The following is a 20,579-nucleotide window of genomic DNA, read 5'->3' as shown; positions in this document are numbered from 1 at the left end:
AAACGCAAAACAACATTAGGGACTTGAAGCTGCACTGCAAAATTAAATCAGTAAAATAGGCTTATTTCCACTGCTCAGGCTGGTATAGTTTTATCGTGAAGCTTAAAAAAAAGTTCAGATTAGTCTAGTAAACATTATCCTTCTGTAAACTTTAGCCAGAAATTGCAGATGGCACTACTAAGTAAACATGGAGTCTATGCCATACTTTGGAAAACCCTTGAATACCTTCTGACACATATGTAATGTTATATATAGACTATAGTTATAACTCTCGTGTACATAGGTATTAGTAAAATACCTTTCAGCCAGTCATTCTCAAAGTAGAATCTTTTTCTCATAGAAAACTACAGCGCTGTTGCTAAAAGGATCATTTTACCAACTTAGTTGCTGGTTAGGACACAGTTCACTGCTGCTAGACATTTGGAAGGAAGTGGACATTAAACATGCAAAAATTGCATCCTGTTCCTTCCATTTAAAAAAAATAAAATCCATAATGTGAATAGTTTGATTAATGCTGTTAGGAGAGAAACTAAGACAGAGTGGCAGTAAACCACATCCAGATTCTCATGTTATGTGTAAATGATTTAAGATTGCTTATTCAACACCAGAGTGGTTACACCTGTGTGGCATGTTGCAAGCAAGGATGAACTCTGTCTTTGGGTAGATTAAAGCTGTGTGATAAAGGTCAAGCACCACTAGTATTGGTAAAGTAAATTCTGCATCTCAACAAAGTTTTACATTTGAGCAGGATGTTAACACGGTTGCATACCTTCATGCTTAACTTAGTATAGGAAGTAAACCTGTGTTGACCCACAGTGTACTGTATGAACTAACAACTGTGATCATGAGCCCAGTACATACATCACTGATAAGTCACAATGATAGGTTTTATTGAAGTCTAATTTTCGTTTTTTTATTTAATCATAATGAAGGAGAAAAGAGGAAACTTCTTAGATTCAGTTAAATTTTACTATATTTTTAAGTTGGTTACCCTCAGATACAATTTTTAAACATTAAGCAAGTTTGGGAAGATCACTCATTAAAACAAAAGCTAGTTGTATTTCTTGGTCCACTTGGCTTAAATCCATGAATGTCAGTAACACTTAAGGCCACTTCTGTTATTTTAAGTCTTCCCTGGGTGTCCTCCTGAGTAGTTCTGTATTCAAACAGATTTTATATTACCTGCATAGGAAAGCTTTCTGACTGTGTTACTGTAAGACTTCCTAACTATCCTTCCTACCTCTCAAGCATTTTGTTGTTGTTGTTTTAAATACAGCAAGTCTGAAGCTTTCTACAAGCTCATTTTCTTTATGCTAGCTATGTGTGCGTCTGAGATTTCTGAACAGAAGTGCAGGAGCTTCAGGCCTTGACTGATTTCATGTAGTATGAATTGTTGGTAGTTACAATTACAGCTTATTATCTGGGATGCAACTGTGAGGAGCTTACTTTGTCTTTAAAACTTTTAGATGCTGTCTTCAAAATCAAATAGAATATAATCAATCATAACTAGCACTAAAAATGATATGGTTAGTTTATATTATCTCACAGGATAAGAAAGCTGAGAGTTTACTGCGTTTATACCTTTTTCAGGATACAGTGTTTCAAAATTTTCTTCCACCCTCTTTTGAAGGAAATAATTTATTTTTTTTCTTCTGATTTTGTGAAGTCTCTCTTACACGGTTCTGTATACAGGACAAATGCCTGCTACCCCATTACTTCAACTTTATATACCTACCTTGTGCTTGCATTTACTATGATTGGCATACAGTCTGCAATCATGGCTTGCTTAGCGTGATCTTACAAATGTGTTTTGGATAGTTAGATAGGGTTTTGTTCTTGAATTTTTACTTGGTTTTACATTAAACAAATGAGGCTTGTTCTCTTTTCTATTTTTGTTGGCATTAGCTGAAATCAGTATTGCCAGTCATAAACATACTTTCTGTCTCAGGTATGAGTAACTAGCATGCAATTGAAGTCAGTGTATGAAACAATAGATTTTGTTTGAAGTACACTGAGTGTTTTTCAAGTTGAATGCAATATTGGAAGTGTAATTATCAAAGTTATTTCTTCACTAACTTCCTTGCCATAGTCCCCGGTAATTTTATGCTACTTTGTATAGGAAGAAAAATGTTGAAGGGTTCAACAGTCTGTGGTTTTCATTGGAGTGCTTTTTTGGTTTTGTTTTCCTTGGAATTAGCCAGCTGTAGCTCATCTAGGGCAGGCATCCACCAGCCCAGCAACACTTAGTCATCACCTCCCTGTCTGTGATTGGAAAATATGTGCCTTTTGGCTTTTTGTTACTTGCTTTTTTTTCTTCAGGACTTCAGTAATTCTGATTCCTTTTCTGTTGCAAAAATACGGGTGACTTACCTGGTTGGTCAGCTGTGAAGTTGATGTGGCCATCCCTTATCAGTTGTATTCAGTAGGAAGTAGGGAAAAGCATAGTGAATGGAAGAGAGAGGCAGAAGAAAGGCACTTGCCTAAACAAATGTGACATAGGGGTAGAAATTGTTTCCCAGCAGCAGGATCTTAAAACAGTGCCAGGTGCTAAAAGGTGACATATTTGTTGTATGCTTTCTTAAATTTACTTTAATAATCTGTTCACGCTTCTACTTCTCTTGCACAACTGTCAAAAGACCTCTTAATTTCTTGGACCGTGCCACAGGGTTTGTCAAGGTGGCTATCTACCCTTGTTTCATTTGCATATTGTATCATGTACTAAAATTTCAATTGTTCTTGAACATTAGTCTTACTGCCTTGCAGGTAATTTTTTTTGCTAGAGGGAAATTTCACTTAGTATACCTTACTTTTCTTTCATTTTAGCTCCATGTGCTGTTAGGAATCTCCAGGACCTAGCTCGAATATATATCAGACGCACCCTTAGAAACTTCATAAATGAGGAGATGAAAGCCAAGGGTATTGCTCAGAAGGCTCCTCCAAAACGAAAACGCAGGAGATGTCGTAGACGCAGGATTAACACCTATGTGTTTGTTGGTAATCAGCTCATTCCTCAGCCTCTAGATAGTGAAGAAGATGAAAGAATGGAAGATGACAACAAAGAGGAAGAGGATAAAGATCACAGTGAGGCCTTGAAGCCAGAAGAGCCTCCTCGAAATCTGTTGAGAGAGAAGATTATGAGTCTACCATTACCTGAATCTTTAAAAGCATACTTGACCTATTACAGAGAGAAATAACTTGTTTTAAGTAGAAGTAATGCCTACTGATAGTTCCTTTATTCTTGAAAATGTAGCATTTATTAAAAAGTAGGTGGACAGATTATTATTAGTCTTTCATTGAGACTGAAGTACAGCGATAAATCATAACATGTCTCTATCTTGTCTTTGCTACAAGGAAGACTTGCATTCAACAGTAGAATCCCTTTTTAAAAATCTATTTTTCTTTAAATTTTGAAAATGCTGTTTTAACACTGATAGAAATATATATTCCATTATGCAGCACTAATCAATATTTTGCATGGTAAGTCTTTTTTGATCCCTAACAGATTTGTATTGATAAAAGGATGAGTGAAATTTTATATATGCTAAATAATTGTTAAACGTGTGCATCTGACTTGAGCAATTTGTCTGTATTTATTATTATTAGGGAAACATTTTAAACATGCAGACACTTATCCTCTAATGTCAGAATCAGACCCTTTTAAAGTTTATTTTACTATGGCTTTGTTGCAATCATTATTACTATGTTGGTATAGATGTATTCCAACAACACAAGTGCAATAAACGTATACAGACACTGAATGAGCTGGCTTTAATGAAATATGAAAATACAAGTTCTGAAATGTCAGATGACCCTGCTACTTCTGCATCTGTATCTTTTGCCAAAAGATCTTGAGAAAAGTAACAGCTTCTCTCAGAGCCTTAAAGAACCATCATATTGAATAAGAAGCAAAGCAATGCTTACTTCAGCTCTGCTTATATTTAACTCCGTTCTACACTTTCAGTATTTCTAACTAGAAGCACTTCCTCATTTGTGGGAAGTTTAGGACAGTACACTTTGTTATTTCTACAGCTCACAGCATTGAGTCAAAATGTTTGGTAATACAAAATTGTAATTTAGATTTCAGTCATCTATATTTACTGCTTTTAAGTAGAGGTAGAATTTCAACAAAGTTTAGTTTGTATTGCTTATTGGGATAGCTATAATAGTAGAAGTTAGAATTTGTTCAGCAAATGCACTTTAGTAAGTGAATTTTATACTTAACATGCATCTCCAAGAAGGTAGACTTGTGCTGGCCTATATTTTGTTTCTGAGCATGGCTCTTAGCACAAATGCATCTTTTGGAAACCTAAGAGTAGCAGTGCAACTGTGGGGACCCACAATAGTGCTGATTTACATCATTCTACGATTTTTCCTCTTCTAGTTGTGAAGTTATTTGCGGTTCTCATTTTTAACTTTGTTTGCTTTTGCCATCATAATTTCTTCATTCTGTTGTAATATAACCATGAGGGAAAACACTGTTTATTAAGAACTTGGTATGATATGCATTAAAAGCCACAATCATTGGAAACGTATGCCTGTTGGACCCAGTGAAAAACATTCCTCTTGAAATATCCTGCACGATACATTTTATAATACTGGTAAGAATTTTTTTGTGTAATAATAAACCAAAATAATCACATCTTTCTAAAACAGTAAATGTTCCTAGTCCAAGTATTTATAACCAGCCAATATTCATATGGTCTAACAGTCCAATATTGACTTCAAAATACATAAGCATTTTGCTGCATCTGAGGAGGAAGACAATACATAATGCCATGACACTGACTCTTTATGGTGCATTTCATGCTGTAGTCCCTGTTTTTTAAGGTACATCATAGTAATGTTTAAGTGGAACTTCATGAAGGCCTGTTGTACCAGCATGTGGAGTTACTTTCCGCAATATATTTACAGTTAAAGTAAACAAAACTATTTGAAATAAATATTTTTACTTTATTTTAAAAGCAGGAAAAACTAAGAAGAAATAGTTTTCCAAAATAATGATACTAATAAAGTAATTGTGATGCTTCAGCTGTAAGAATTGAACATAATCTTGTTTTAAATTGATTATTTTAGATGGGGTTTAAATAATCTGAAGTTTGAGATGTTTTTTTGTCTCTCCTTTTCTTGGAATCTACATCCATAAGCTCAAGAGTATGAGATTACTAAATATTACTTAAATACTTAAAGGACTTTATACAGGATGCTTTTGGAGAATAAATTCCTGCATTCTTTCACACCTGTATACTTGGAAAAAATGGACAGCGGATGACTTGTCATGATTCTTCAGTATGTAAGGTTTTTTTGGAGTCACTGAAAGAGAATGTTTCTTCTGTGTTTTATATGTGGATTTATTTTACACTCTTGAATTTATATTTACATAAATAAAAAGGTAGAAACGCAAAATTAATTAAAACTTAATTTTTGCCATCTCAGTTGATGATGGGGACATTGTTGCAATAAAATGGTTTTTTTTGTGTTTTCTTCTTGTTTGAATTTCTGTGTTTTCTATGCAAGTATTTTCAGTTATTTGGAAATTCACATACCAGTTTGTTCATAGTTAGGTCAGTAACTTCTTAATAAAGGCTATTCTTGAATTTCAGAAATAGAGTAATACACCTTCTTGCTCAATTTTTAATTTTTGCAAAGGTTGGAAGATGAGATGTTATTCATGACACAGGAAAGCTGTTTTGGGCCCAGCACTACTGTTGAAGTACTCATGTGGAGAATTAGTTTCTTCTGGACTGCCCAGAAGCTATACTTAAGCTATATACTCAAGAACAGTTTCATCCTGGTTTTTTTTTGTTTTCCTAAATATTGAGATTGTTTTCACCCTCAACAGAGCAACTATCTGGGTCCAAATAAATAAGGAAAAGAACAGGTAAGAACAGCAAGGGAGTGAGTCACACTTCCTATGGAAACTCCCTCTTGGTGCAACAGTATATTATTACCAGTTAGAGGAGAAATGCAAGTTGGGTAAGGGTAGGCTGACCAGCAATACTGTAATTGTGGTCACTGTAAGGAAGGATGTGATGAATTGGAACTTCCAGTGATTTTTATCTTCTTTGGTCTGGTGGAAGACTTGAGACCAGTGCAGTCTTTTCAGAAGACCTAGAGTTCTTAATCCCATGTTGTTCAGGAAAAGCTAAACAGCTGCCTCCCAGTAACTTGGGAAATGGTTTTTCTTGAAATGAATCTGAACAGCTTCATTCAGCTGAGCACTGTCTCTTGCTTGTTGAGATGCTGGCAACTTAAGTCTTTTTTCTTTTTTTTTTTTTTTTAAATCCTGTCATTTTTTTCTCTAAACTACTTTAAGTGCATCTTCACCTGTCAGTTTGAAAACAAATGGGGAATGTGATCAAATGTGCTATGTTCTGATTAAAGCTGTTTTAACTCATTAATCCAACTCTCAAGAGTGTCTCCTACTCATGTAATTGAGTAAAACAGAAGGTTTCTACCTTTGTGTGATTTACTAATCAATTATGGAAGATAAAGGAGTTGTGTGCTATGTTCTTACATGTGTCTACACAACTCCACCTTAATGAGCTCCTAATTATTTTGACATTTGAAGCGTGTATGAGGTCCTTTCCATAAACTTGTTTTGAGAAGGTCATTGGAGTGTAATGGGAGCAGTAAGGCTTTAAAGTTGTGTGTTTCTTGATATCCTTTAGTAAAATTAACTTCAGTAAAATCTAGATGCCTGGCTTGATAAATGTCTGCTTCCTTGGCTTCTGTCGCTTCACAGTGTACGTCTCAACTTGTTAAATTGCTCTGTTCAAGTAAAGCTGGCTTGTTTATCCACAGGCTTGCACCATGTTTCTGGTCAATATGGAACACTGATTTATTTGTGCTTTTTAACATGATGGTAACATTTTCTTTCTAGAGTCCTCTGATTGTCGTCCTTTGTATTCTGTGATGCTTTGAAGAGGTTTATCAGGGGAGCTAATGGAACTTACATCTCCCTGTTAAAGCTCTGTTCTCTGCTTCTGTGAACTAGGATTCTGTGTAATATCTTGCCAGGATATTCTGCAAAATACTTCCATGCTGGAGAGAAGTGAAAGCGCTACAGAAAGCACTGAATTGTTTTCTCTGCCTCTTCCTTCATGCGTTCACAAGCAGCCATAATGATTGTAGGCTGGAAGAAGAGAAAACGGGGCAAAAGTGTATCAGTACATGCTAAATGCTGTTTTGTCTTTTTATGAGCATTTCCTTGCTATTTTGGTAGTCTTTGTCCCGACGTAGATCTACAGGGGGTTTTGTGGATATACACTTTGGAGTCTTCTCTCGGGCATCCTTTTGAGTTCCTGCACCAGGATGTTGAGTTTGATCAGGTTTCTGTTTACTTTGTGAAGCCTAGTGGCTTCTATTCATGTCACATCTCTGAAAATTGGGCTATTTAAGTAAGGAAACTAACTAGTTCAGGAGCCTTACTTTAGACTTGCTTCTGAAATGGTGTTGGTAAATTGCAGATCCTTATTACAAATCTGTATGACAACCTGTATGTCCAAGATAGAGACGGTTTCCATCTTCTGATACAAACCACCGTGACTGAAGTGGCCATTTTTATACTGAAGCTTTCACCTGATTCCTAGTCAAGATCTGGAGGCTCACTAATCTGTACTTCCTAGAAGGGGATCGGTGGGGTTTTTTTCTTCGGAAGGTGTTGACACTCATTTTTTAGGCAGGGAGGTGGGGGGACACACACACATGCTCGCTCTTTCGCTGAGATCTGAACAGTCTAAGAATTGTGGTTAATCTAGACCTAAATATTTTAGAAAACAATGGTGCACTTACTGTCATTTTCTTTCCTCTATATAAAAGTACTGTAATAACCACAGTAATACAATTAAAATTGTAGTACGTGCACTTCTTCGTTTTTGTTCCTCTTCTTGGAGTTATAATCAATCTCCCTTCATTTCCCCTGAGTGTTAAATCCACAGCTTGCAACTGCTCGAGAGGGTAACACAGTTCTGCGCCTGTGCAGTCCTTCATGGGAGGAATATTTTGTTGATGTTGCCGGTTCCTCTTGCTCTCTCAGGATCAGCTTGGGGGTCATTCGTATGTTGGATAATGTGCTTTGGCATCTTCACTGTTCTGTAGCTCCAGCTTGTATCCAAATTTTCTGTGTGATAATCTGCGTATGTTAGATACCATGTTTTGTTACCCTTAAGACCAGTTTTGTCAAACTTTGGGTCTGCTTTTTTTTTTTTTTTAACTGACCATTACAGAGGTGTGCACAGCTGTGGGATCTCCAGTACCAGCTGTGGGCCTCAGCTCTTGCCATCCCCTGCCAGTATTCACCTACGCTGCCTCCTGTGTTCCCACTTCTCAGGGCCTCTGCTTGCTTACCAGGGCTGCATTTTCTGCACTATGGCATTGTGTGAGAATGATAAATAGCTCGTTCTGCCACCAGTAATGGCTTGTTACTGTTATCTATATAAAACTAGGCTGGTACCACACTAAGATAAAGATGAGCAAAACCGATTACCTATAGACACCAGGTCAACTAGAGAGTCACTGAGTAAAAGCGACAGGCAGGTGAAGGAAAACTCGGATGTAGCCAGTCCAGAGGCCTTGCAAACTAGTACAAAGTGTATGGCCTGCTGTTGGCAATGTCAGTACCATATTGCAGGGTTACACAAAGGTGAAAACAAGCTTTCATGTCTCTACTTGACTAAGTGATCAAAAAGCATTTTTTTTTAGTGTTGGGCTGGGAGCAGGGATAAAGGAGGAATGAGAGGAGGGAAATTTATATAGGGGAAAGTGACTGGTAAATAAACAGTAGCAACAAGTCATTTTGTCTCCAAAAATGTGGCAAAAAGTTTTGATTCCCGTTTCAAAATCTTCAATTTCTGCCAGTTCCCTGGTCTGTACAATCAATGGTCTTTGTATGTTAGCTTGAAGGGAGATTTTGCTCTGTGTTTTAACCACTTTAAATGCCTGGTTTTAATATTTCTAACTTTAGTTTTTGTCCTGGCCTTCAGTTTGTGTCTCTGCTAAATGGTACAGTGCATATTTGTGCTGCAATCAGTAAGAGCAAACATACAGTGCACTGGTTTTGTACTGTTTGCTCCACATCTAACAAATTCTGTAACGTTGGCTTTCAGTAATCTTAACGGTAGTGACCTTTTTAGATCAGCATCCTACAAAACTAAGCCTGTTATTTGTAGTCCTTTTTAGCTTGTTTTTTTCAAGGCTCAACGGGTTGGTTTTCTACAAAATAAAAAAAGTAGAACATACCTACAAAATGCTTTCTGACCTTGCTGAGGAATTGTATCAAAAAAATTGTGCATAATAAATTGCACCAAAAGAGGGCAGGATTGCCTTACAGGAAACTTAAAGGCTCTGTACTGACAACTGGTAGAAGAGACAAATATCTACATTGATGTTTTGATAATGAAAGATTTCTTTGAGTAACTTGCTTAGATACATATCTGGAGAATGGAGAATCATTCTCCAAGTCTTTTTATGATTTTTCCAAATTTCTGAAATTTCTGTTTTACGTGTATAGTATAATAGTTCTTTTCTGGGGTAATCTGAGACCTTTTCAGAGTTGCTGATGTGGATAAAGCCTTCCATTCATAGAAATTCAAGGTACCACACTGTAAAAGGATCTGTAAGAGCTTGACTAACTGTAGTTGGGCATTAGCTGTCTTCAGCTGCCAGAGTTGTTTTGGATTTTGTGCTAATGCTTACTTCAGACCATATATGAAGACTGGACATTTGGACATGTGAGGAAAGCACATCTGTGCAGAAAACGGCCGTGCATGACAACATCCATCCCTGTGCATGACTCTTACAGACCTATGTAATGCAGTAGGCAGCTACTGCTGTGCCTGCTGTACAGCGCTGCTGCTCGTCTCCTGAGCTGGAGAGCAGTGTGTGTGGCAGAGGCATTGGCTGGAAGGGAGGCCGTAGTCATGAAACAAATATGCATTAAATGTTACGACTGTTGCACTAAAGCCTGGCCCCAGCAGGACAACGTTTCTCAGAGAAAGAGGTGTAAGTTGCGGGGAAGCGCCTTGCAGCACTGCTTGGTGGTCCACTGCTAAGGGCTCGGGCAAGAGTTTTGTCCGTTCCAGATCCTCTACCTATGCCACGAACAGATCCCAGTCCTACCTTTAGTGTTTGCAGCAGCAACCAAGCTAGCTGTCCAAGCTTCTGGATTATGCAAACTGGCAGTTTTGCAGTCCTGAGAGTTTATAGTCTCTGGCAGTTGCTGATTTACTTCTGAAAAGGGGGGAAAATATGAAATGGTGGCCAAAAAAGCAAGCGTCATATTTAAAGCATGAGACAAACAGATCTGTCATGCTGTTTCCACAGCATGCTCTCGACTGCCAATGATGCCGGTGCTGAGATGAGCATTGGCAACAATCTTACTAGGATGCAGTTTCAACTTCTCTTGAAAAACGGAACACATTTCTAAACTATTGTGATAGCAGAGGGAGGACATGAATGCTGAATGCTCAGAGGCCAGAGTGAGGTTTTGCATGGATGCAAATGTTGGCAGGCTTGTTAGCTTAAATAGCACAAGGTACACAGAGTGCTACTAAGCAGCTTTCAGACCACAGTTTGTATATGCTGAGATGTGGGATAGGGGTAACACAAGCTATCTTCCTATGAAAACCTAGTGCTTCATTCCACAGCTCCTCTTTTCTACTCTCAGACGCTCCCTAAAATAGGGATTGTGTGAATATGTTGTAGAAAGCAGTTACAGGATCATCATCTTAAGTACCTGCACGCAGTGACTTCTCCCATATCCAGAAACTGGGATTTTAGGTTTTCTTTAACCCTTACTAAATCTTTTTAATAGTGATGTGCATCTCAATGACTTTATCTCACTTCAGGAAATTTGGTTTAAAAACTAATGGGTCTATTTTTTTTTTCCCCTGAACACAAAAATATATTTCATTGTTTTTTTGGTGGAGAAGGGGGGGTAACTGATGTTTTGGGGAGCGATAGTGATGTGATACTAATTTGAGATTAATAATAAATTCTGATGTAACTGTTTTCCTGTAAACATAATATCTCATTTTATTGCTATTGAAATCATCATGCTAATGTCCTTTTCTCTGCAGTGGTGGTAGCAATTATGGTGAGACAAATTTAGTTCTGTCACAGTAACCTTGCTTTTTTTTATCCGCTACTGATCTTTCACCTTGTATCTAATCCATGGACTCCAGTGGTTGCTAATTGCAAGCCACTGTCTAAGATGCTGGGAGGAGAACATCATCCCTAGAAACTGATCACATGTGAAATGCTGAACACCAGTGGATACTGGAGTTATGAGATCCTTTTTGGGCAAATACAAACTTAAAAAAAAAAATTGAAGGACTTGCAAATCATAGGCAAAGGTCCACAGAAGAGTTCAAGAGTCCAGCTGCCACTTGAGGCACCTAAAATAAAAGTTTGTATGTCCATAGGTTCTCAATTCAACCGCTACCTCCAATTCTCACCTGCCTGCCATGGGGTTTAATATAACTTAGTTGTCACTTAAGTCCCAACAGGGATCACAGAGCAAGTATTCCCCAGTTCATTTTGTCCTGAAAGCTCAAACCACTCCTGTTGAATTAGGCCTTGGACCTTGAAGCAGGTGAATGATGCTATTGTAAACAGCAAGAGATACTGATGCAAGTGCTCTCTCAAAACCAGGAAGACCAAGGTTTTCAATGAAAGTTCCCCTCTGACAGGTAAGAGATCTAACTTCCATGTTGGGAGAATTTACGGAAGTGAATGACAGCCATCTTTTCTCTCTTAGGCTTCAATAGTTGTGGCTGGTTGAATTAGTTCCCATGTCATCATGCTGACTGCTGTGAATCCCATGCTGTTTCCCACAAATTCTCTCAGATGTATGGTGGACAGGTAGGAGGATACCAGGTCTTGCTTAATCTATTTAACCCTTCTGTGGAAAAAAAGCCGTACCACAGAGCAAAATGTATATTTGTTTGCATGAGCTTTATGTTGGGTTCAAATCCTTTTTTTTTTTTTCTTCCAGATATGATAGCTTTTGTAAGTCAATTGCTTTTAATGATGCAGCTTTGCTTTGCTGTGAAGATGCTTGGAGATTTCAGAATCGATATTAAAAAAAAGGAGATTGAAAAGGCTATTGAAAGTGTTTGTCTGGTCACAAACAAGAATGGCAAAAATGCCAACTATGCTTTTCGACAATTTTTAAAGCTCTGTGTCAAAGCAATTTCCTAATTAGTGCTTGGGGATATGGCTAAGAACAGACAATAAAATCATTAATGAAAATAGCTGAACAATAAGCTTTTCACTGTATTGTTCTCTGACATACTAGAAATAAATATTCTAGAAACTTTATCTCTTTAAACAGAATATAAATTTCTGCCTTGGATTTTTCCTGTAACAGTGTGCTAGCAGTTGCAAATATAACTCTAATGTATTTTGATAAAGAGCAGTAGTCTACTCAGGAGTAACTGAAAAAGATGAAATCCTTATTCCATTCAAGTCAATAGGGATTCTGCTATTGCGTCCAATAAATACTGGATTTCACTGTTGTGAAAAAATTTCCTGTCTCTGAAGAGTTTATAGTATAAGACAAAGAAGAGGTGAAGTATGTAGGAAAAGAATGCAGTATGCAAGAAGTGTGTAACCAGTTTCATGTCACATTAGTTCTTACGTTTTATTTTCTCATAAAAGAATTTGTTCAAATTTAAAGCAAGGCCCCTTCTGGTGTGAAATATGTGAATTGGAGCTTTCATGGGAGCATGAAGGTTTCGCTAGGATATGAGCTGAGGAGATGAAGCAGAAAGTGAGGAGGAAGAAAGCTGGAAGGTGAGAGGGAACTGTGAGTAACTGACACAAAGGATGGACCTGGTTTGCTCTGGGATTATACTAGTAGGAGGGGGAGTGGGACCAATGAACAGCAACTAAAGAGAAGATGCAAAATGGCGTTGATAGTATTGCTTGGAAGAGCAAGACGCTGATTTTTGGACCCCACATGGGAAGCTCCTGAGGTTTTGTAAGCTTCTGAAGCCCCAGTGGGACCTGTTGGCTCTGGTAGGTGGTGGTTGGGCTGCTATGGTACAGCCTTGCTTGACTTATGACCTAGTCTGACTAAAAGGGCTACCAATTAATTCTCCCAGATTTGTCCAAATAACTCAGAGGATGGCCAGAAAGTTTATTCAGGTGCTCATAACATTTCACTGAGACAAGTCCTTACATCTTGAGCGGGCTGGTCTTGTTCACATTGAAACCCCTCGATTCTGCAAATTTCGTTTCTCCAACGCTTTCAGGGTCCAATCTAAGATGTATGTAAGGCCTCAAAGAAAAAAACGACTAAACAATAGCCCACTGAATGCATGTGATATGCCCCTTGCACTTCTGTGCTAGATCAGAGTGTTTGAAAATCCTCTTTGTCTTTTGAATGTGCTAACTTTTGAGCTGTAGATTATTCTGTGTGGAAGATGGAAAGGAAAGGTGATTCTTCTGAGTCTCTTCAGCTGAAATTATTTTAATTTACATAGAATAATTCAGTAAGCATTAGGTCAGAGACAACTAAAAAATGATGGTTTTGGTGGGTAGGGTCCTCACTGGGGAGAAGGGACCTGAATTTCAACCTGCAATCCAATGTGTATTTAAATATTTTATTTTAAGCACCCTCATAAGGAACAAACTAAATCCAGAAAAAGCCAGGTAGGGTTTTTTATCCAAAAAGGGGAGAACAAGTGATAGAGAGACAAGAGTTTGGCTGAGACATCTCTAAAGAGAGTTTTCAGAAGGGAGGAAGGGACATGGAGATGGAAGGGAGAGGAGCGGAAAGTGGTGGGAACTGGGCAGGGGCAGAGCCACAAACATGGACACAGTTCTGATTGGAAACAGGTAAAAGGTAGCAGATATGCAGAGATTGGGGTGGGGGGGGGGGGGGGGGGGCTGTGTCTGCCCCCAAAAAGGGAGAGGGATGAACTCACTGGCAGTCACTAAGTGCTGATTCGGGCACCAGCTCCTGCTCCCTGCAGGGTCTGGCCAGCCCTTCCCCAGCCGGGTCTTGTGCTGATGGGAGATGGGGTGGTCATGGCGTTTCCTTCAAGGGAGCAGAGAAAATATTAGAAATCTGTTCCTGTAGTAATTCAGCTGCTGAGGAAAGGAAGAGCTGGCATTCACACTTTTTTTCATGAGAAAGGAGCAGGACAGGCATCCATCAGGTGAATGCTCAGCCCTTTCAGTCTCAATGAAGATAAATGGTAGGACTCAATGAAAATACCCTGTTCCTAAAACTGTTAAATTTCAGACTCGCCTTCCAATCCTGCCTTTTTGTCAGCATTTCCTTTTAGCTGAATACTATCCCTGGCCTTGGCGGTTCTCCTGTCGCCAGCCTTGATTTTGGGGCCTCACAAGCACAGAGGGAGGGAGAGTGCTTAATGCAGGGTACCAGGCATAACTTTAAGTCTGCAGTTAAACAAGGGGCTGACTGGAGGGAGGGAGAGGGCCGCTGTGGAGTATCTCTTTGGTATGGGGCCCAACAGGAGTTTCTGAATAAATATACATGCTCTACACTGTGGTCCAAAGGAACAATATTAATTTCCTCTAAAGATGCCAGTTTATTTTCATAAAAATGCAAAGCTATAAACAAAGAGCCTGTCTCCAAAATTTTTTTGAAGTGTTGCCTGGCAATAGGAGCACTTACGCCCTGTAGGCAACACGTCCAGAAGTTAGGGAATATTACACAATGTTAATGTTAAAGCTGTGAGATCTAAGCTGTTTAGTGGATCTAGCCACAAATTTCCAATTGTGCCAGCAGATCTGAGGAAACAGCCTTTCTTAGTAAGAGGGATGCAGGAAATCTGGGGGGAATTGGAGGCTCCTTCAGTGGTCTGTTGGTGACTGTACATGTCAGTAGCCCATGCCTCAGTTTATCCCTCAGGAAAATATGCTTTGTGTCACTGAACGCCTTTGGCAAACGCTTTTACAAGAAGGACTACTTCACTATAAGAAGCACTTTGTTGTTTAAATGAGACCTCACGCAGCTGGGCCTAGATCCTGGCACAGGACAAACCAAGTCAGCGAGCTGCTTTCCTCCTAGTTTCTCTGGATGGGGAAGGAATGGGGAAAGATAGCAGTGAAAGACGCAAGAAGGAGCAAGAGCGAAAGAGAGGGGGTTTGCCTCCCCAGGCTGCAGAGAATGTGATGTAGCTTTCAGACTCTGCACCTAGATAGCTTCTTGCTGGTCGCAGTCTGAGATTGATACTATCTCCAAGGAATTTCGGAAGCAGACTGCGTTTGGCAGCTCTCCTCTTGCAATACAGTTTGTCATGAGCAACATATGCCCCCTTTCCCTGTAGGCACATGCACAGCTGAGTTGTCCAGACTGGCTTTCATTACTTTTCAGGTGAGGAGAAGCTCTTCCTCTGCCTCATCTTTCCCTTTGAAAAGTCTCTGCGCCTGCCCAGAGACTGTCCAGAAACTGTCCCAGTGCATGAGCAGAACCTCAAAATATTTGAATTTCTGGAGATACTGAAAGTCAAAGTGTGGCAGCTCCCAAGTGCCTAGTGCTGGCAGGACCTCTGAGCAGAATAGAAGGTGGCAGCAGCAGGGCAGAAAATTGTCTGCTTAAATGAGAAGTGCTTATCTCTCACACCGTGTGGCTGCATGACACGGTGCACAGGTGCCCTGGCTGAATAAAAAAGCTGCTGGATACTGTGGTAATATTAACAGTTGGAAATGTCTTCATGCACATGGACGCTGAAGCATATTGGATGGCAGACTTGAGGCCACATAGTGCGATTGCTGGTGGAGGAAGCTGATGTGCATTTGAAGGTTTGGGCTTTGCTGGTTCTCCTTGCTGCTAAGCCAGGATACCTTTTTCTCTGCTCAAGAGATAAGCCTCCCACACTGTAGTTTTTAGAGCAAACTTCACTACACAGCCAGTAATGGCAGATGTTTTTCAGCTTGATTACTTCTACTGTCATTTAGTTAAGGTTCCCACATGTAATTTTTGCTCTCCTTATGTTTGTACATCAGGAGGGGATGCTTGGAAATGCTTGTTTTGTGGGAGTGTAATATGAACAAGGAATACTGGATAATGATTATAGCAGCATGGGATTATCAAATGACTCTTATTTCAGATTATGTGCTTGTAAGTGATTAAGTTTTTGAGGCTGCCACCTCCTTGTGAGGTGTTTAAAATCAAAATTAGTTTGATTGTAACTGATTAAAGCTACTGTGGGCAAACACACTCTGTTTGCCTGTCCAATTGTCTGTGTGTGGACGGAGTCAGGAGTTGTGCTAGTTTGCCTTCAGAAAAGAGTTACGACAGTGTTAGGAACTTTGTAATCATTGGTTTTGTCTTTATAGCCTCAATAGTGACCTGCCTGATGCTTTCTTGGAGCCTGGGAAGCAAGTGGCAGTTTATTAAATGGGAGAACAATGGATGGCTGGAAATTACAGGGGAATGAAAGAACTTTGGGTTGGATTTGATCACAATTGAATTAATCTTCTCAAATACAATGTGTTACCTGAAGGTGCTAAGCAGTAAGTTTTATAGCCGCAACACTGTGTGTTGTTCCTTCAAATTCTCTTTCCTGAAGCTCAGATCAATAAAAACTTCACCCTAGCTAACCCCCTTATTTCTCTTAAAGAAAAAAAGAGCAATTTACAGTCACAGCACCTACCTACAGCTGAATGCTGGAGGCCTTAACCTTCTTTAAGAAGTTAAGTCATCTGTGGATTATATTGGAATTAATTGATGAATTACAACCAGATTATCAAAAACATTGCTATTGTTGTTTCTACTGCTTGAGTCACAAATCATTCACGAAGGGCCCACGTGTCAAGCTCGTTGCACAGTCCATGCACCAGTTTACAGTCTGAGGTCAGATCCTGCCTATTGCTCCTCCACGAGGGAGCCTCTGTTGTGGAAGGCAGTGAGGTCCCACGTAAATGCTGCCAGTTTCCTGAGTGGCATGGCTTGCCCAGTCAGAGCCAGGAACCTGGTTAGATGCTGCCCACAGCTGAAAGAAATGTGGAAACGTGTAGTAGAGAGGGTGGAATAGCACTGGGAAGACATTGTATATGCAGTATAGAAGAGAGCGAACGAAAAGTCTGTAGAGAAAATCATTGAAACATCGCTTTTCTTCAACGGATGCCTATGAGGTTTTTCTTTGTCAAAAGTTGTGTCATTTGGGAGGGGACCAGTCTCCTCTAGGCTGCTGCACATGAGGAATCCACCATCTACTGTAATAATCATCCCCGTTGCATACCTTCCACAAGAAGGATCGTGTATTTATCTTGGTAATTTTCTTTATCATTGGTGCTGTTCAATTAATCAGTGTTTTGCACAGCACTAATATGGGATTTTAAAAGAGAATTATGACCACGTGCTCCATAGAAGGTAGAATAGGCATAGAAAATTAAAACCTCTAGGAGCAGAGAGATTTATTTCAAAGTATTTAAATTATTTTAATGGTAACAAAGGTTTGCAATGTATTATAAGCAATGCCTTGAACTCCCACAGTGTACCATTTTTCAGGCATGTGACCTGAAAAAAGATACGAGTGATAAAAGCTCTGCTCTGGAACAGATCTGCTTACTTATCATAAGAAAAAAATAACCAAGCACTGCAAACGTACCCACAAGCACACTAGGGAAAGTTTTGTATGCATTTAATTGGCCCTGTTTACTTTATTAATTTAAGCTATAACCTTATTCTGTCAAAGTGTACAAAACTAGGGCTGTTTAAGCATAAGCCAAGTAAACTTAAGCTAAATGCGCAACTACAGCTACTTGAAATCTTATACTCTGTCTTTGGTATTAACCAGGTTATACATGCATGTGACATACCATTAAAGTCCATCAAAGAGCGTGAATTCCCTTATCAACCTAAAAGAATCCTAAATCTTCCACTTTTTGAAATGGATCAGAACTCTGGGAGATTTGAAAAATCCTGATAATAAATACAGGGTTTTTAGATGCAAACTAACTGCTTGCTAACAAAGAGTCTAACATTGTCTCGACTGCTTCAGCTGAGTGCTCTCCATCATTGTAATATGTCATGCAATTCTCTGGTGAATTGTATCGGTATGTATATAAAAGATAAACAACTAAAGAAAAAGTCAAATAAGTGAGATACTTGGTTGTCATTTGAATATAGGCAGCGTTTTCTCAGACATAAACTCTAAATACCTGTTTAAAAGTTGTTTTTTTTTTTCTATTCTAGGATTCCTTTCATATATTGTAGGATGCATTTCTCTTACTTGGATTGTGTCAAATCTATATTTGATCTATTTGTGGCATGTTTTGCTTGGTGTAGAAATGAAGAGTTTACCTATTCCTGTGAAGAAATGAAACAAGCTGTAAAAAGAATAAGGTTGGTCAAAAAGATACTTTTCCATCTTGAAGAAATCATTTCTGTTTTGTCAAGGACAAAATAGGATTTTGCTTGAGATTTGACAGTTCTCATTCCAGCTGTTAATCTATGTGTTTTATTGGATCAAAAGAATTTCATGTTTCCTTAGCAGGAATGGTGATCAAATACAGTTTGGTTTATTTATTTATTTATTTATTTTATTTTTTTTATTTCATATCTCAAATGGTATGTCTAAAGCTGTAATCAAACATGAGGTGTGTGGGGGGTCTTTCTTTTATTGCGTGTTGTTACTCTTTGAGCTGGAAACCCTTTCAGTGTGGGCAAAAAAAATTCCTTTTTTTTTTTTTTTTGCAAGATGCTTATGAAAAGAAAGCACTCAGTTGTAGAAATGTTGTGAGCTTGGACCAAATTTGACATCTGGTTTCCTGAATAGAATCTGCATTCTTCATCTACCTGATGTCTTGTCAAACCTGCCACTGACCAATAGCCATTCAAGAATGATTTTTTTTTTTTAATTATGTCTAAATATGAATCTCCCAGTAGCTGAGCAATCTCTTGTCACAAGCTTATCTGAACTGACTTTAGAAACAAAGGAAGTGTGGACTGTGCCTATCGAGCCTGAAGTCTTTTGCTTTGCAGTTTGCAGTTTGTTATGAACTTTCCTGCTGTTTTACTTCTCCAAAATTGAAAGGAAGAAGCAAAAAAAGACATGAGAATTTTATAGTAGGGGTGCCAGATGTTTAGGTTTGAGGTCCTTCAGAAAGATCAAGTGATGTTTGGATTCCAGTACTTTTTTCAATGGGGCATGCTAACAGAAGCATCATGCTCTTGTTCTTTAAATATGTATTTTGTTGTATGGTAGCATATGGGTCCACAAACTTGCTTTGGTATTGTTAGTGTCCTGAACTATGGGAGAGGTTGTCAGATATACCTCAAGAGAAGCAGGTTGCTTTGGCAAATGCATGCAGAAACCAGTCATGTTTATGCTTAAAACTTCTGTATGTACCTGTTTACATCTCATTCTGTAGTTCTCAGTAGTATGATTTGGCAGATTGGAAGTTTTCTGTCCCCTCCAATACTCTACCCTGATTCTAAGAGTTTCTGAAAGTATTCATGAGATCAGGTTTAAACCTGATGAATTGTTTTTAGAGAACTAATAGAGCATTTTGTAAAACATTCCTCTCTACCTTTTAAAAATGCTTTGTCTAGTATTTTTGGTAAGGAATATCCTATCCTTTAGTGTAAGGATAACTAATTTTCAAAATGGTTCTATGTAAACAAGACGTAAGAGACTCCTGCTCCAGTCTTTCCCCATCTATGTCTGCAAAATATTGGGGTGCATGGAAGACTTGAATCTACTGGTTCAATTTCCATTCATGAAAATCTAGTCATACAGCAAACCATTAGAAGAAACTGAGCTACTGGTAATGCAATGAACCCACTGCATACATTAATAACCAGGTTTATAGAAAAGCCATGTGAATTAGTAATTACAAGCCAAATTTAAAGTGTATAATATGAATACATTTAAGGAAACTTCAAGTATACTTCCTGCAAGCAAAGTGTCTCTGTGTACCCTTTCCAGATATTGGATGCTCCTGACCCCTATGCTAGATTTCCCTAAAAATCTCTCCAGATTATAAAGCAAAGTACCAAGGAAGAATAGAGAATTGTTCCAGAAAAATTTCCAGCAAACAATTTTCTGCAAAAAATTTCCCATTCTCCATTTTGCCCTGTTTAGAAAAGTTTCTTGTAAAGGTCTCCATGTCTCTTAGAAATCTATTTTTCATTCTTCTTTTCCTTGGCTGACAACTTGTTTTCTAGGGAAAAAAAAAAAAAAAAAGCCATAGTTTGTGGCTGTAGTAATCATCTTTTCCTCAGTCAGTGAAAGCTGGCTGCTTATCGCTGCCTTTGAAGAGCACTGTAAAACAGTCATCTGATTTGCTGCAGTTGTAGCACTAATGAACTGCACACAGCTGATGCCTGGGACACGCAGCCTGTCATTCATGAAGAGCATAGAAAATACTTCCAACATGCTCAGCAATGATACTTTGAAAATAATTTAATGACAATGACATGTTTCCTTTTGCAATATGCAGCCAGAAAAGTCTCCTGTAAAATATATAAGGAGAGATGGATAGCAAAGGAATCTCAGGACTTCACAAGAGAGTGCTTTCAGTGGAGAAAGGAAAATATTTTAGCAAAACTTTACGATTTAACTATGCTTGTAGGACAATATATTGCATTTTTACACTCC

General features: G+C 38.6%; 1 protein-coding gene across 3 annotated transcripts in view; it reads left to right on the top strand.

Annotated features, from left to right (window-relative positions):
- The window catches only part of PCMTD1 (protein-L-isoaspartate (D-aspartate) O-methyltransferase domain containing 1), a 45,714-nt gene extending 40,229 nt beyond the window's left edge, over positions 1-5,485 (top strand). For all 3 annotated transcript variants that reach the window (XM_010574392.1, XM_010574394.1, XM_010574393.1), the window contains one exon: positions 2,824-5,485. In XM_010574392.1, coding sequence (XP_010572694.1) covers positions 2,824-3,194 — 371 coding nt within the window. In that variant the 3' untranslated portion in view covers positions 3,195-5,485. The remainder of the gene's footprint in view (positions 1-2,823) is intronic.
- Positions 5,486-20,579: the final 15,094 nt, after the last annotated feature.

The sequence above is a fragment of the Haliaeetus leucocephalus genome, unplaced genomic scaffold (assembly GCF_000737465.1).
Source record: "Haliaeetus leucocephalus isolate CR32 unplaced genomic scaffold, Haliaeetus_leucocephalus-4.0 Scaffold428, whole genome shotgun sequence".
In the NCBI taxonomy this organism is placed as follows: Eukaryota; Metazoa; Chordata; class Aves; order Accipitriformes; family Accipitridae; genus Haliaeetus; species Haliaeetus leucocephalus.
The sequence above is the reverse complement of the archived record's forward strand: the minus strand, read 5'-3'. Positions and strand labels throughout refer to the sequence as shown.